We start from the raw sequence: 16,469 nt of genomic DNA on the forward strand, positions 1-16,469 counted from the left end.
TCAACATTTCCCATCCAACAAGCATCGAAATGGAACCGTTTATTTGAATGCATAACTGAGCAAGATGTTGAGAGGAGGATAGGTCGATGATCTGAGCCCAAGTCAGAAAGATGGTTGACCCAGGCATTCGCAAACTGTTGGCTCCAAGCAGTGGAAGTAAAGAAAGGATCAATCCTTTATTGGATATTAGCTGCACCATCACGTCTGTTATTCCAAGTGAATTAAGGACCAATGAACCCCAAGTTAATTTGACTCATATTTTCCATTAGATGTCGCAAGCTCCAAATTCTGCTAGCATTATCAAAATTACCCCCTTATTTTTCGCTGTTGTCCATAATGAGATTGAAATCTCCTCCAATAATGTAACGCGGGCTTATGTTGGTTTTATAGTTGAGAATATGCTCAATTTGGCTTCTTTGGACACTCTGATCACACCTGAAATAAACTCCAATGAAGTCCAAATTCTCCTCATCAGTATTCCCTTTCACAAAGGCATGGATAAAAAAGATTGGCTATGTTTGATGATAACCTGCATCCCAGGAGCATAAGCCCGAGTCAAACCTCCACTCCTACCAATGGTTTCAACTGCCACACCCCATTCGAGACCACATTTCCGAATAATGCCTTTCATTCTCTGTTTTGAGTTTTTTGTTTCAAGAAGACAAACCACCTCTAGGGAATGGGATCTAATAATCCTTTCACTAGTGGAAAAAGGGCCATTTGCATCGGCCGTTTGAGCCTTTTGCATCGGCCGCAGCGCGATGCAAAAGCCCTCGATGCAAATGCAATTGCATCGGCCGCTGGCCGATGCAAATGAGGTGGTCATTTGCATCGGCCCCTTAAAGAGGCCGACGCAAATGGCCACCTCTATTGCATCGGCCCTTTGTAAAGGGCCGATGCAAATTATATGTCAGCCACGTTAAATGACACAATCATTTGCATCGGCCCCTTACAACGGCCGATGCAAATGATTCTTTATTTGCATCGGTCTTTTCAAGGGCCGATGCAAATGATATAACATTTGCATCGGCCACATTTAAGAGCCGATGCAAATAATAAATTTATTTGCAAAAATAAATTTATTTATTTTTCCAGAATTTAATTTTAATATCTTGCATTTCATTATCCTGTATTCAGATTTGTTCAATTTGAAGAAAAAATATACTAAATCAATATATTGCATTATTTCAATACTTGTAACAAATTAATAGTTTCATAAGAAAAAAAAGATTACCATTTGTTTCCAAGTTTTTGGTACAAAAAAACAAAAGCACTTCATTCTAGTGTAGCAAAATCCTACGAATTTACAAAAAGGAAAATGACTTCATTCTAGCTTTAACATGAAACAAAAACACGAAATGCACAATCAACCCTTCAAATTGCAGCAAAATCCTACGACCTGTCAATCAAAAATCATAAAACAAAAACAATTAATATAAGCAAAGCCACTCCGAAATAAAACATAATAAATGGAAGCAACAATACATAATATCTCACCGAATCTTAAATTGGCACATTGGTTATAAAATACGCCGCCCAAATATCTCTAACGATATTTATCTCATCCTCAGAATAAGGTGTGCTTCTTTTAAGAACCTAACAAAAGCAAAACAAAAGCAAAAAAGTGAAACGTAAATACTCAAGCTTGTTTAGCATACACACAATCAAATCTTGCCTTGCCTCTCCTCTATCTTTCTTCTATTTTGGATTGACAATTGTGCAGAATCAGTGGTGACAGTCATGCATGTAATTGTTTCAAAATTTCCCCACCTTGCGACCACTCTTGAAGAAATTCAAGAATATATGCTTGGATAATTCACACATTGGTGAACACGGGTGCTACAGAAACTGAAGGACGCTCCCCTAAAAGATGAAATTCTACTCTTTTCTACACTTCTAAATTGTTGATACAATAGAAGAGAACAATATTAGGAAATGGTTCAACTAAGACTAGTATTTCTTAGGGAAAAAATTATACTCTTCTGCCAGTACCTAAAAATGATACAACAGATTTTAAACAGTATATGCAATCTCAATCTGCCCTCATTCAAGCCCTAGGCAAGCTTAACACCCATTCAGAGCCTGAAAATTCATGTATCATTAACAAGAAGTCTAGTCAACCATTGATGCACTTTGACAATTTGAGACATTTAAAGGTAAACAACAATAGCTAGTTCCTTAAAGAATTTTAATGTTTCCGTTCTCGTTTCATTTGTTCCTCTCTCTTATCAGCTCGTTCATTTGGTAATGATAAAGATGAGTAAACCATATAATAACCGTTAATGCCACCATGACATCAATAATCCAAATCGTGTGCTATTAGGGAACAACTTTTCGTGACTTTCTATGACAGCTACTAACAACAAATGTAATTTGGCATCAGACTCCATAGGATAATTATCCGTTTCACGTAAGACCACCAACTGTACCACATCTCTCAAGCAAGCAGGCAAGGCTCAAAGAAGCAACTAAAATTACCTTGGTGAGTTTAATCAGGCATTTGACAACAAGATCAAAGAACTTCTGATTTCTGATGGCAAATGTCTCACTTGACGCGGGTGAAGGCCATCTTGAGCGATCCAGTGGACTTAAGAGATTAATCAGGACAGCAAAGGATGAAGTTCGATCAGCATTATCTTGTATATATAACCACTTATAAGGTAGGAAGTAAAATATATCTTAAACTTGATAAGAAAAGAAGCATGTCAGTTAAACCATCACCAAAATTTTAAGCATAAGCACACATTCAATGCTTTCAATAGTTGGCTGCCGTCATCCATATTCAGAACCCTTTCATCCAACAGCCAAAGTAGAAGCTCTGTTATTAGACTGTCCAGAGTGCTCTCTTTAACAGTATGAGCAAGTCTTTTATTTTGAAATGTCTACAGCAAATTCAATCAAGCAAAACACTATGTTAGAAATGCATCCTAACATAGTGGTTAGTTCTCCAAAAAGGAGTATTTAGTCTCTGCTTGTTATTCAGACCCTAATCATAGTGTTTAACCATGTACACATGAAGAACTGGGAAAGAAGGCAGAACAATAAACAAGAACACTAGGCTGTAAACTTACCTGCATAAGTGTATTAAGAACGTATTTACAAGACCTTGACGAAGCTCCTGTCAAACTGAAGTCAAAAGTCTTGGCCACCTGTTTAGTCAAGAAATATAAGGAGTGGTGGACGCAGAAAATGCCCAAAAGAAACATAAGAGAATGAAGGTACTTATTCTCTATATCACTTGCCTTGCTAGCCAAGCATGAAACAAGTCTATCAGCATCTTTCACAAGTACATTCATTAGACTGCCTTCTGGATCACCAGTGGCCTGTGCCAACTTATGGCACACAACTTTCATTCCTTCAACTGACTGCAACCAAATACACCAAAATTCAGAATCTCAATTTAATAAAACCATGTAAAAAAAACATAATGCCGCAAAATAAAATTTTATCTGTGCATAATGAAATAAAATAAACAATTTAATGACCTAGTGATTATATGAAGGACAATACAAACCTGCTCTGGGGAGCCAAAGCATATGATATCCAAAGCTTCATTCCAGTCTGTAGGCCCATTGATGCTAGTAACTGCACGGGGCATTATCTATCGTTCCATGTGAACTTCATGAAGGATGAAGTTTTTCCTACAAATGAATAACAGTTAGTATGACAAACATGAATCAAATCATACTGTAAAAGTACACTGATCAATTTGAAAATGTGGAATTTTAAAAATGTTACCTAGAGAATGTTGGGTCCGGAACAGACAGTGGAGCTTCTCCACTTTGTTCTGCTAAGTCAAACCTAGCAGACATGAAGGAAACAATAAATACCAACCAAGGACAAAAAAGTACAAAACCCTAAACAAAAGCATGGATAGTTATTCAACCAACCAACAAAAGAAGTGGGAAAACTTTAAATTCGCTTTATTACATATACCTATAGAGCTATGATAACTGTCTAAGAAAATGAACAACATACAACTCAACTAAGGCAGATACCCTGAATTAATTTTTTGGATCTTTAGCTGTAATCAAATTCTTTTATATCTCAATGGATGGATGATAACAGACCAAATTTATCAAAACTTTAGAGTTTGGAGTGTACTAGTTTATATGAACCATATCTAAATTATATGATCTATGTGCCAGTGATTCATCTATTTTGAAATGGTTGCAAAGCCAGATACTAGTATGAACTGAAATAGGAACATTTGTGCCCTGCACTAAAAGTACTCTACAGAAAAACACCAAGGTGCATAGGCCAACATATCTTATCAATATCATTATCATAATCAAATGTTCCTCCATCAGATTTAGATGTATACATAAATAAACAAAAAGAAACGTAAAATACTGAAAACCATTATAAGCTCCCTAAAAATGAACTTGAATTTAATTAAAATTGCCACATACCTAGTGAAATTCATGAACTGTCACCACCCCATATATTTCTCTTCCCAGAGATTTTTGCCTTGCAGGCTGGACACATGTAACCAACTAAATTAGACTGCCATATCAGCAACCTTATGGATAAACTCTATTCAACACCATATACACACAGTAGTAAATCGTTATCCACCAATATCATCTATAGTTAAGTCAAATTCAAATAGAACTGAGGCATCGAACACCTTTTCCATCTCAGAATTATTTACTAAGCTCATCGGCACCGCTATCTCGGTTTTGAAACTAAATTTTAGATGCTCAATTTCCTCCAACTTCAAATCCTCGAATCCTGTTATTTTATCGTCCCCCTTATCCGTTGCACTGAGATCAATCTGCACATATGTAATTTTAGTTGCAATGAGAATCTCTTGCAGAATTTATTTCTTCCCTCTAAACAATAGTTCTTTTAGGTATATGATATGCTGTAATCTTTAATACTTCCTTCATTATCAATTAAGACGGATCTATCTTATCTTTTAGAACAATGTCAGAATCATCAATCTTCTATGTCATTTCATCAATATTCATATAATCAACTTTAATTAAAATTAAGAAGAAATCAGACAGATTCAACATTACCCAAAACTCAAAAAAAAAAAAAAGTATAACTATAAACATGATACAAAAGTTCTGTAATTAAATTAAGAACCCTAAAAGAAAATATCTTTGTACTAAGTTCAACATCTAAAAGTAATTAAAAAAAAAAGCTACCAATAGAAGTAATCAATCACAACTATGCCTAAGTAATGTAAACACAATAATAACCAAAGAATTGGAAATTATACTATGAAATTCCTAAGATGCAGCTCAAATGTAAAAGTAACCAATAAAACTTAAACATGATGGAATTGTAAATCTAATAGCAAGAAGTAACATTGAATTAAAATGGCCTAATTAAGATTTGAATAAAATAGAATAAAATAGCATTACACAATGATAAATTAGATCTGAGAACTTACTTTGCTAAGTAAAAGTTATCAGTCTTTGGGTACCTGCATCTTTGCTAAAATCATCTTAAATGTTTCCCCCGAGTAAAATAGTAGAATTAAACCAATATCTATAGTATCAAGTATAAATGACAGGAAAAATTTTGAACAAATGGACAGATAGTGACTTACGGTTCTAATCCTTGTTGAAGAAATCACGATCTATCAACAGGACATCGCAACTGAAACAAGAAACTTGAAAAAATAGGACATCGCTCCTGAACCTGCGAGAGACGAGAAGAAACATGCTTGCCATTGGAGGCGGCGCATAGAATCTGAGTGAAGCTGAATTCACATCGTGTGAAATGAAGAGTAGTGGCGCCTAGGGTAGGAAGTTCGAGACAGAGGGGAAGGTGATGGCGATAATACAAAATCGGAAAATCAAATGGCAACTCATCGCCAACGGAACCCTAAATCAAATAGAAAAGAAAGAAGTAGTAAAAGGAGGAGAAAAGAGAAAGGGAGTAGCCAGTGACGAAGTAAAGAACGACGACAAAGCAACAGGGAGACGAAGGATTTTCAACTCAGAGCTCAGAATCGGAACAACCCAAATGGAAAATTGTATTTGCACGATGAAGGGAGAGGAGAGAACAAAGGATCGAAGCAAACTTCTGGATTTTTCTTCAACGACTTGATAGTTTCCATGATAGGAATTTTTCTTCGCCACCTTCTGGATTTTTCCAGCAAACTTCTTTCTTCAGTACGTATTAGGTCTACTCTATTTTTCGCAAAAAGGGAATTGGGGAAAAAACAAATTGTTCATTTTCATCAGCCCTATGAAAGGCCGATGCAAATGATAACCTTACAGGACTCGTGCAAATATATGAATAGGCTTTTGCATCCCCTTAATAAGAGCCGATGCAAATAACAAAAGTATTTACATCGGTCTTACTTAAAGGACCGATGCAAATACTTATTTCATGACAATTACATCGGACCCTATTAAAAGGTCGATGCAAATGTATTATTTGCATCACGTAATTAAAGGGGCCGATGCAAATGCAGCGATGCAAATGAACATTTTTCTACTAGTGTTTTAAGGTTGTGGATTGTCAAGGAGTTCCCCACCCCCTGCAAATTCCAACACATGAGCTACCTCCACCCTTTCAGAAATTGATGAATCTGACTCTAATCTTGCTTTTTTTTAAACATCCCCTTCAAAAACTAGTTCAGTACCTCTTTTTGGATGCAAAGAATTTGCAACTTCACCTGAGATTTCCTCAATATGGACAGAGCTTGCGCATTGAGAGGGAATCCTTGCAAGCTTCTTCCATTTACACCCTCCTCCATTCCGAAGGGCTGGGGGGGATAAGGTTCCAGATTGGGAGGAAGAAGTAAGCAGAGGTCCCTTGGCTAGGATTTGAGGATTAATCATTGGAGATTCAGGTGATGTATGGATTATCATGTTTAATACAGTCAATTGATAAGGCTTGTTCATTAAAAAGATTTTTCATCTTAGGAAGGCCCGCTTCAATTTCAGGGAGCCATGGGCTTGGGTCAATGGTAGGAAGCCCATGAGGTTTACCCTCTTTATTAGAGACCACAAACAAAGGCATATTGTTGACTTGTCCTATATCATTTATAGGACTTATAGCAAGAAAATGACAATCAGAATTTGGTGCGGACAGTATGGGATTGGTTACCTGATTTTTAAAATTGGCAGTGTTCCTGAGATTAGGGATGGGCAAAGTGGGTTGTTGTTGCAGTAATGTTCCTCTGAAACTAGACTCCTTTCCATTGCCTTTCAAATTCACCAAACCATACTAAATCAGTTTGATTGCCGTATAAGGAGAAGTCACTGTGCATTTATCGGAAGATGCGGTGCCCGTTAATCTCCGGTGATTCTCTGGTTCCTCTATCCCGTCGCTAATTTGAAGCTAAGAATCCAAATCCATAATAGAGTCAACCAAAGAGAATCCAATATCAGGTTTGTTACTTATGGCATTAGGGCGTTTAGAGGGTTGGTCCGAGTGGTAAGGCGTTGAACCTCTACTTGACAGGTTTGAGATTCGATTCCCCACTCCGTCAAAATTTAGCCCTTATTGGTAGGTGATCTGTAAATTCCACTGTAAACCCTCATCGAGGTCTGTGGTTTGCCCTGACCTTTTGGATCCGTATTGTAAAACCCAGGTAGGAGTGGTTTTGATAAATCAATGTTAACTCTAATCCGAATGAAGCCCCTCCAGCATCGATTGGAATCGTCAGTTTCTCCCAGTTCCTCAAAATTCTTGAACAAAAGTCCAATCTTTCGGATATTAACAGAGTTCTGCTGAATACGTGGTAACCCATGAATTTGAACCCAAAAAGGGGAAGAGGTGAAGGAGATTTGGTCTATAGTTATGTCTGGTGGCCATTCCTCTAGAGCCAGGAGCTGGTTTTGAATAAGCCATGGCCTGCCTTTCAGGAGATAGAGGGTTGTATTATTATTATCATAGGTAATAGAAAATTTTTGGCTCGAAATTTTGGATATAGAAAAATTTGGAAAAGATTTCCTGGCCTACTGAAGAACTGAGGTTATAACTTTAGTATTGAGGAATTTGTCAGAAAAGATTTTTCCAACAAGAAGTTTTTTGGATATAGCATCCTGACTTTGGTCAGAGATACCAAGCTCCAAGATAGGGAGGTTGTCGAAATGGTGAGGTGTACTAGTATTGTCTGTGATTTCCATGACCAAATTGTGAATTTTCCCTTTTAAAGCTCGATATCAGGATTAGGGGATGGAAAATGATGATCAAGTGAATGGAGAGGTAGGTGGAAGAGTAAATGCTGGGTAGAGGTGATAGAAATTAAAAAGATGGCTAGAAGAAAAAACAAGAAGCAGAAAATCACTCACGATGGACCAATGAGTTTTTAGGATGCGATCAATTAGCCCAATAGAATTAATGATTCATTTGGTTTTGAAGTTAAGTGAAACATACATAATTGCGTTAGAAATCAATAGGCATTCTTAAAAAAAATATTAGTTGTACTTATTTTTTCACTTTTCTCTATTGAAATAGTAATTATTAATTTTGACAATATACTTTATTATAAGGTTAAAAAAATGTTAAAGAAAAGGAACCAATTCATTAGGTACATAAAGAGGGAACAAGTCAACTAGGAATACATAAGAAACAATATTGTTAGCATTGAAAATGGAATGTCGAGCATTGACATGAGCTGCCACATCCATTAAACGGGAACCATACGACATACAAATGTCTTGTCTAAGGTAAAGAAGGTCCCTATACTCTTGGATAACATCACCAAACTCCGACAAAACTAGTTTTTTGGATTGGAAACTATCAACAATTTTTTTAGCATCACACTCAAAACAGACATTATGAAGATTCATTGAGAGAACGCAGTTGATCCCATCATGAAGGGAAAGAGTTTCAGCCAAACCAACCTCAATTAAGCCCCTGTAAACAGTGCTCTGGCAGGTGATGAATTCACATTTTGTGTTTCTGATAACAGCTCTTGACCTAAAGCTCATTTCATGGATAAACAAGCTTTCCAGATTTCAACAAATCAAACAGAGTGTTACACCGCTACATCAAGAGGAATAACTACACTACCTCCACACATGAGTGTTGCGTTATTGCCAAATCATGACCAGAATTGCAGCAGTCTGAGTAACTTCATCACGAGTCCCCCCCCCCCCCCCCCCCGAGCTCCATTAAAGAAATCCTTTATTAATATCAGCAGCTTTGCATAAAGGAAAGTTTATACCTGAGTTTTTCCAAGTCGAGGTCGCATACAACTAATAAACATGTGGTAATCATTCTCCTCACTAGTGCTACACAACGAACATTAAGAGGGGACGGTAAGCCTCCTCAAAAGTAATCTAGACCTATTTAGAAATGCATTGCGAGAAAAACTTCTAGAGAAAAGTTTTTATGTTAGGTAGGAGAAAAAAGAAACAAATGATCTGCCACTCCTCATCCATAGTACCAATCACTCGGTTACTCTCCAAGATCATATAACCCGACTTTGAGGGGTAGATACCATCTCTAGTATGATGCCTAACCAACTTATCACTACCTCCACGACCGAAGACAGCCATATTAAGAATGGACAAAGATTACAAAAACAAAAACAAATATTGTAAACAACAGATGCAGTTCAAACGAATTAAGAGATCCGGAAAAATATATAAGATCCAACTAAAATGAACTAGAAAAAATAGAAACGATAGCAGTACTTTGATGAGTTTGGTGGAGAAGAAAATGAAAAAAAAAAATTGAAAACTTTGATGAAGAATAAGATAGGGAAAAGGGCGACATTGCTCGATTGAAAGCAAGAGAAATAGAAAGAGCCTCCTGATTTTATTAGTTTAATAAATGAATTTGAACCTTGAATTAAAATGAAAATTACAGCTAAGGCAATGGATGAGAAATTTAAATTGCTCAAGCCTATAGAGAATTTGCTAGAGCTTTGCTTGAGTGTGTGTTGAGTCGTCTCTTTCCATCGGGATTTCTTCCTTTTATAGACGTTGGTGGTGATTTCATGCTTTCTTCTACTAAGTCACGTTCTCCATCTTCAGATATCGTGTTGAGTAACTGCTCCAGTTTGAAATGATTTTGACACTTTCTAATTTTCCTGTTTTTTTAATTAGATCACAAAATACACGTTAAAATATTAAATGACCTCTTAGTTCCTTTGTGGTTTGCTCTAAAAAAACTACTTAGACGTAATTTAGGCCAATTAATATATTTAAAATATATAAAAACCGAAAAATTATTTATGGTGTAAACAATAACACAATAAGTAGTTTAGACATAATTTAGGTTTAGAATGTGCTAGGTGAGTCATGACAGTAATCAAGTAACACAATAAATATCTTATTTGGAACTATTATGGATAAAATTTTGTCATTCCATACTTTAAGAGTAAATTTGTATTTTGATAGATGCAAATTTTGTACCTTATTCCTATGAAATAAGTAATATTCTAAATGTAGCTTTCAAATGTAAATAATTAAGATTTGATTTAATGAAAAGTTATAGATCAAATAATGACATTTTTTTTTTCAAAATTTCTAACAAAAATAGTTTGCAATTTACAATCAGTTGACATAATTATTATTTTTTTAACGAAAATGAGTATATCATTTCATTGATAAGAAAATTGCAAATGCAACAAAAAAAACAGTAAAAATAAAACTTTACACAAGGCTATGCCTAATATAGAATCCATATAAGTAAGAAAATGACTACAAAGAGCAAAACAAATCATTACAGATACTAATAACACAAATAGATACATACACTTCTTGAAACTCCAAATTCGTAGAAAAACATCTGGAATTAAATATTCATCATTTAAACCCTTCCGAATCTTTGGATCGGAGTCCTTTCTTTTGGAACCATGTAGATGTAGTGATCTATATATAAGATCTATCATTTTTGCTCTTGCTAAATCAGAAAACATTATAAATGAAAAAATAATAAACAACAGATGCATTCAATCGGATTAAAATATCTGGTAAAATATATGAAATCCAAAAAAAATATATATAGAACAAAGAAAATAAGAAGAAAAAAACAGAACGGTATAAGGAGGAAAAAGAAAGACAATCTTCCTTCTTTTTTGTCAAATAGAAAACTACAACTCGTAAGTGAAGAATACTCAATTAACAAAAAAAAATATCGATTGATGAATTTGGTGAAAAAACAAAACTACTCTGTAAAATTGAAAAGGAAAAGAAGAAAGCAGTTTTCGGCTCTGGTAAAGTTGAAAATAGTTGACAGAGTTATTATTTCATGATATCAACTAATGATATATACCTCATACATCGAATTAATAACAGATAGATGCCTCTAGCCTCTCTTCCCATTTTTGTGTCCCAAATTTCTAATCTTCTACACTTCCCATTTTTGTGTCCCAAATTTCCAATCTTCTACACTGTGTTTTAACTATTCTGAGTTTGTTTCCAGATCAGGTTTTCTAGAGGAGGAAGAAGGAAGATTGTCTTCCTTCTTCCTCCTCCCATTTATGTTTAGATTTAGTTTTAAGTTTCAGATCTACTTTTTCTTGTTAGTCTGAAGTCTATATTTCTTCTTGAACTTCTTTTCTGTCAGATCTACACCTGTTAACTATATTTCTTTCATTTATTCTTTTTTCGGTCTTAGCAAGAACGGAAAAGGTTTATCTTGTCCGTAGATCTATAGATCTGCGTGGTTGCAAAAACAGAAAGGACTCAGATCCGAACGTCCGGAAGAGCCTAAATGATGAAGCATGGATTACAGAGGTTTTTCGACGAGATTCGACGTATGAGAAGAATATGACTTTTTTGTTTGTTTCATTTGTACCTTTTATGGTTTTATTGCTCTTTGTAGTCTTATTATTGCTCTTTGTAGTCTTTTTTCTTCCCGTTGTGGATGTAGCCTATATGGGTGGGAGGTTTTATTCCTCTTTGTTCTCGTATTGTATGCATACTTTTTAAATTAATGAAATAATATGGCTTTTTATCAAAAAAATAAAAAAATAAAATAACAGATAGATGCAAACCATAATTGCAATTTTATTTTATTGCTGTTATATTATTTTCTATAAAGTTTCGGCTATTTTTGTTAAAACGCATTAAGGTATTATTTGATAAAACTGAAAATTAAGTGCTGAAAAAATAAATACTGAATTTTAAGTGTTCAATATTATAAGTATTGAAATTATTAAATGATATAAGAGTATGTTTGGTATATCGTAATGTAATGTAATGTAATCAAATTTGTAATGGAATGGAATGGTGATTCTATTACCATGTTTGATTGTTAAATAAAAAGAAAATGAAGAAATGTAATTACCATTACAATATTTATTTTTTTTGAGGGAAAAATGCATTTGCATTAAAAAGAAGATAAGTTACATTGGTCTGCCAAACAAATAGCATCAATGCCCGTAGGCACATTTTCAATCAAGATTAAGGGCTCATTGAGGAGCCGGGCACGTCGAGCAAGCTCATGCGCTACACAGTTTCCTTGCCGATAGACATGTGACAGCAAAACTTCCTCAAACAGGCTCATTTCGTATCTCAAATCATCAAGGATCATTGAACCCGCACCTAGTGGCTGTCCGTTACCTTCAAGGGCGTCAATCAGGAGCTTGCAGTCCGCCTCAAGCACGATCCTTCTCCATCCCCCGTCCCAAGCAAGACAGAGCCCTTGAATAGCCGCCAACATTTCTGCAATTTCTGCACTCTGCACCAGCAAGATCGGGACAGCAGCAGCAAGAAGAACTTCGCCTTGGTGATCGCGGAAAACAATTCCCAGCCCGCACTGCAGCCCGTCCATCCAAGCTGCATCGGTGTTAACCTTTACAAAGGGATCGGTCGGAGCCCGCCATCTTCGAGAAGGGATGCTGTCCGCATCATTCAAGCTCCCCGAGTCAACCCCACGCACCTCAGCCCGGTTTCTGTTAGAGACCAGCAGGTTCGCCTGCCTCCACTCCAGTCGAAGTTCATCGGCTTTCTCACAGACATCATAAGCTAGCACCTTGTCCTTTTTATGCACCACCTGGTTTCGTTGGAACCAAATAAGCCACGCAACAGTGACAGCTTTCGCCAACACCTCCCGCGGAAATAATTCCCGTATCCAAGCAAACCAGTCTCCCACTGAATCGAACCTGGTCTTCCATCTGCTATCAGCCCGGAAGAATTTCTTCCAAACCTTTTTTGCCTCCGGGCACTGTATGAGAACGTGCATTCCCATTCCTTCACCCCAGCCACATCTCGGGCAGCCATCTGCTGTCTGCACACCATGCCCCCTTAACTGAACAAAGGTCGGGAGAATGTTTTTACAGCAGCGCCACACAAAGTGCCGCAGTTTAAGGGGTGTCTCGAGCTTCCAAATCCACTGCCAACTGTTTTTTATCGGGTTCGAACTAGAGGCACCCCCTGCATCACTGTATTTCAAACCTTCAGTAATAAAATAGGCTGTTTTGATAGTAAAAACCCCTGTTCTTGTAGCGGGCCAGTAAATCTCATCTTCTGGGCTTCTCCAGCTTAGAGGTAATTTTTGAATCTCCATCGCCTCATCCCTGTTGAATAAAGCATGGATTAGAGGGAGATTCCATTGGCACCGTGACGGGTCCACCAATCGGTTTACTGTATCAAAGTCCACCTCTCCCAATTTCGTCAGCGGTTTTTTTTGCATTAAGTCCCGGAATCCAGTTATCTTTCCATATATTTATACTCTCGCCATTCCCAACTTTCCAACACATTCCTTTCTTTATTAGCACTCTCGCTTTCAACAATCCCTTCCACACATAGCTGTCATTGTATCCATTAAGGGCAGAGAGAAAATTTGAGTTAGGGAAGTATTTACCCTTGAAGATCCGTGCGCATAGGCTCTGTGGGTTTTTAAGGAGCTTCCAAGCCTGTTTTGCTACCATGGCTAAATTGAAAGATTCGAAGCACCGGAAACTAATTCCCCCATCATTCTTCGACTTACACATTGCATCCCAAGTTAGCCAATGAAGCACCCGTTTACCAGCCGAGCCACCCCACCAGAACCTCCCAATAAGTGACTGCACTTCTCTGCAAAAATTATAGGGTACAATGAAACAGGATAATAAGTATTGCGGGATCGCCTGTGCCACTGCTTTTATCAAGATCTCTTTCCCTCCCACGGATAGCATTCTTTCTCCCCACCCATGAATCTTCTTACTTAGACGTTCAAGCAAGAACTGGAATACAGCTTTTTTCGATCTCCCAATTACAGTGGGCATTCCCAGATACTTAGGGAAGTGACCCACCTCTTGTACTGTAAAGTGGTTTTTAAGCATCTCCCTGTCATTCTGGCAGACGCCATAGCTGAAGGAGATATCCGACTTCTCAAAATTAACAATCTGACCAGAAGCCTTGCCATAATCCTCAAGGATCGCTTTAACCACATTGCCTTCTTAGATATTAGCTCTCCCAAAGATAATGGAATCATCTGCAAACAGTAAGTGGCTTACAGGTGGACACCTTCTACCTGCTCTGACTCCATGCAAGTTACCATTTCTAACTTCCGCTGATATTCGAGCTGACAATCCCTCAGCACATAATACAAAAAGGTAAGGGGGGAGGGGGTCCCCTTGCCTAATACCCCTACCAGGTCTGACAAAACCCTTAGGTTGTCCATTAATCAAAAAGGAGAAAGTAGAAGATGAAACACAACACATAATCAGTCTGATGAAATGTTCTGGATATCCCATTCTGCACAAAATTTTCTCAAGGAAGAGCCATTCAACCCGGTCATACGCTTTACTCATGTCTAGTTTGAAAGCAAAGGCTCCATTTCTACCTTTCAACCTATGTTTCATTGAGTGAAAAATCTCAAAAGCAATTAGTGTATTCTCCGTGATAGCTCTCCCAGGCACAAACGCGCCCTGTTCTTCCCCCACCACATCATTTAAGGTCATTTTAAGGCGATTAGCAATAACCTTCAACAAAACCTTGTATAAGACATTACACAAGCTTATTGGTCTCAGGTCTTTGACAGAGTTTGGATTTTTGACCTTAGGAATGAGAGTGACAAATGTATGATTCAGGTTATCCGGCATGATACCAGAGTTAAGGAAATTTAGCCCCAATTTAATCACATCAGCCCCCACAACATCCCAATATGTTTGAAAGAAAAGCGAGGACATACCATCGGGTCCCGGGGCTTTGTCGGGATGAATTTGAAACATTGCTTTCTTAATTTCTTCTCCAGAATATGGTAGACAGAGCATGGCGGCATGGTCCTCGGTAATTTTTCTTTCAATACATTCCAGAAAAACGTCAGCCCCCTGTGCCGCACCAGTTGTAAACAAGTTCTGATAATACTGTTCAACCAGGCGTCCCACCTCCTCATCAGATTCGACCCATCTCCCCTCATCATCCTGTAGGCGTCTGATTCTGCTGTTATTCCTACGACAAGTAGCTTGTGCATGAAAGAATTTAGTGTTCTTATCACCTTCACGCAGCCATGTAGTCCGTGCGCGTTGTCGCCACATGATTTCATTGCGAATATGTAATTCCGCTAGTTCCTCGTTTAGTCGGCGCTCATTATTTCCATCATCTTGTGTCGGGTGTGACTGAGCCTGAAGTAGTGCCTCCGAGGTCAGCTTAATTTTCTTCTGTATGCCTCCAAACACACCCCTACTCCACACCTGCAAGGAGCTTGTCACATTTTCAATTTTGCTAATGGCCGAATCAGTCCTACTAGCTCTTTGCCAGCTTTCCGCTACAATATCCCTGCAAGCTTCTTCGCGCATCCACACACGCTCAAAGCGGAATAGTCTCTGCACCCTCAATCTATCCCTCGTGTAGTTATCCGTGCTTAATAGGATCGGGCTGTGATCAGATCCATACCGAACTAAGTGATCGACCCACACTTCAGGATAAATTTCACACCATTCCACGTCAGCCAAGAAACGATCAAGCCTCTCATGGATCCTTTCATTGCCCTGGCGTCCATTACACCATGTAAAGACACTCCCTGTACATCCTAGGTCTTGAAGATGACAGTCTTGTATGCAGTTTGCAAATTCTACAATCTTTGTCCAATCCTTTGTCCTGCCACCAATCTTCTCAGACGGGTATAGGATCTCATTAAGGTCCCCAAAAACCAGAAGTGGGTAGTGATGGAGTTCTGACAAATGCCTGAGTAACTCCCACGTACGAAATTTATTTCCATCTTCGGGCCAACCATAACATCCAATCCCTCGCCACACAATAACTTGTTGTTCATTGCGAAGGAAGAAGTACACACAGTGCTCCCCATAATTCTGAATGTCAACATTTAACTCCCGCTTCCAAGCCAATACAAGCCCACCTCGCCTGCCTCGGGGTGGAACACAAAAAAGATTATAATCTCCAACCTGCTTTCTTATCCCTGCGAGCTCACCATCGTACAATTTAGTTTCCATAAGAAAGAAAACATCTGGGCTATTGGCTCTCAGTTGTTGCTGCAGAGCACGGAATGTACGAGGATTGCCCAGGCCCCGCATATTCCAGCTTAAGATTTTCATGGTGTAGGGTGGAGCCGGCTAGCGGCCTCCACCCTCTGGTCTGCGTTTGTATTAATCACCT

General features: G+C 37.9%; 1 protein-coding gene across 4 annotated transcripts; it reads right to left on the reverse strand.

Annotated features, from left to right (window-relative positions):
• Nucleotides 1-1,162: 1,162 nt before the first annotated feature.
• LOC136217579 (protein MOR1-like) lies at nt 1,163-7,514 on the reverse strand. 4 transcript variants are annotated; one of them, XM_066004168.1, is made up of 11 exons: nt 7,075-7,514; nt 5,405-5,437; nt 4,413-4,777; nt 3,739-3,801; nt 3,515-3,641; nt 3,243-3,365; nt 3,072-3,149; nt 2,722-2,882; nt 2,479-2,587; nt 1,498-1,596; nt 1,163-1,399 (listed from the first exon to the last, which is right to left on the reverse strand). In XM_066004168.1, exons 5-10 carry the CDS (start codon nt 3,596-3,598, stop codon nt 1,504-1,506), a joined length of 648 nt encoding a protein of 215 aa, XP_065860240.1. In that variant the 5' UTR covers nt 3,599-3,641; nt 3,739-3,801; nt 4,413-4,777; nt 5,405-5,437; nt 7,075-7,514; the 3' UTR covers nt 1,163-1,399; nt 1,498-1,503. The 4 variants fall into 4 exon arrangements, with proteins under 4 accessions (XP_065860240.1, XP_065860239.1, XP_065860238.1 ...); XM_066004167.1 differs by lacking the exon at nt 7,075-7,514 and adding an exon at nt 5,564-7,054; XM_066004166.1 differs by lacking the exon at nt 7,075-7,514 and having other exon boundaries at nt 4,413-4,478; nt 4,631-4,777; nt 5,405-7,054.
• Nucleotides 7,515-16,469: the final 8,955 nt, after the last annotated feature.

Source organism: Euphorbia lathyris, chromosome 2 (assembly GCF_963576675.1).
Source record: "Euphorbia lathyris chromosome 2, ddEupLath1.1, whole genome shotgun sequence".
Classification (NCBI taxonomy): Eukaryota; Viridiplantae; Streptophyta; class Magnoliopsida; order Malpighiales; family Euphorbiaceae; genus Euphorbia; species Euphorbia lathyris.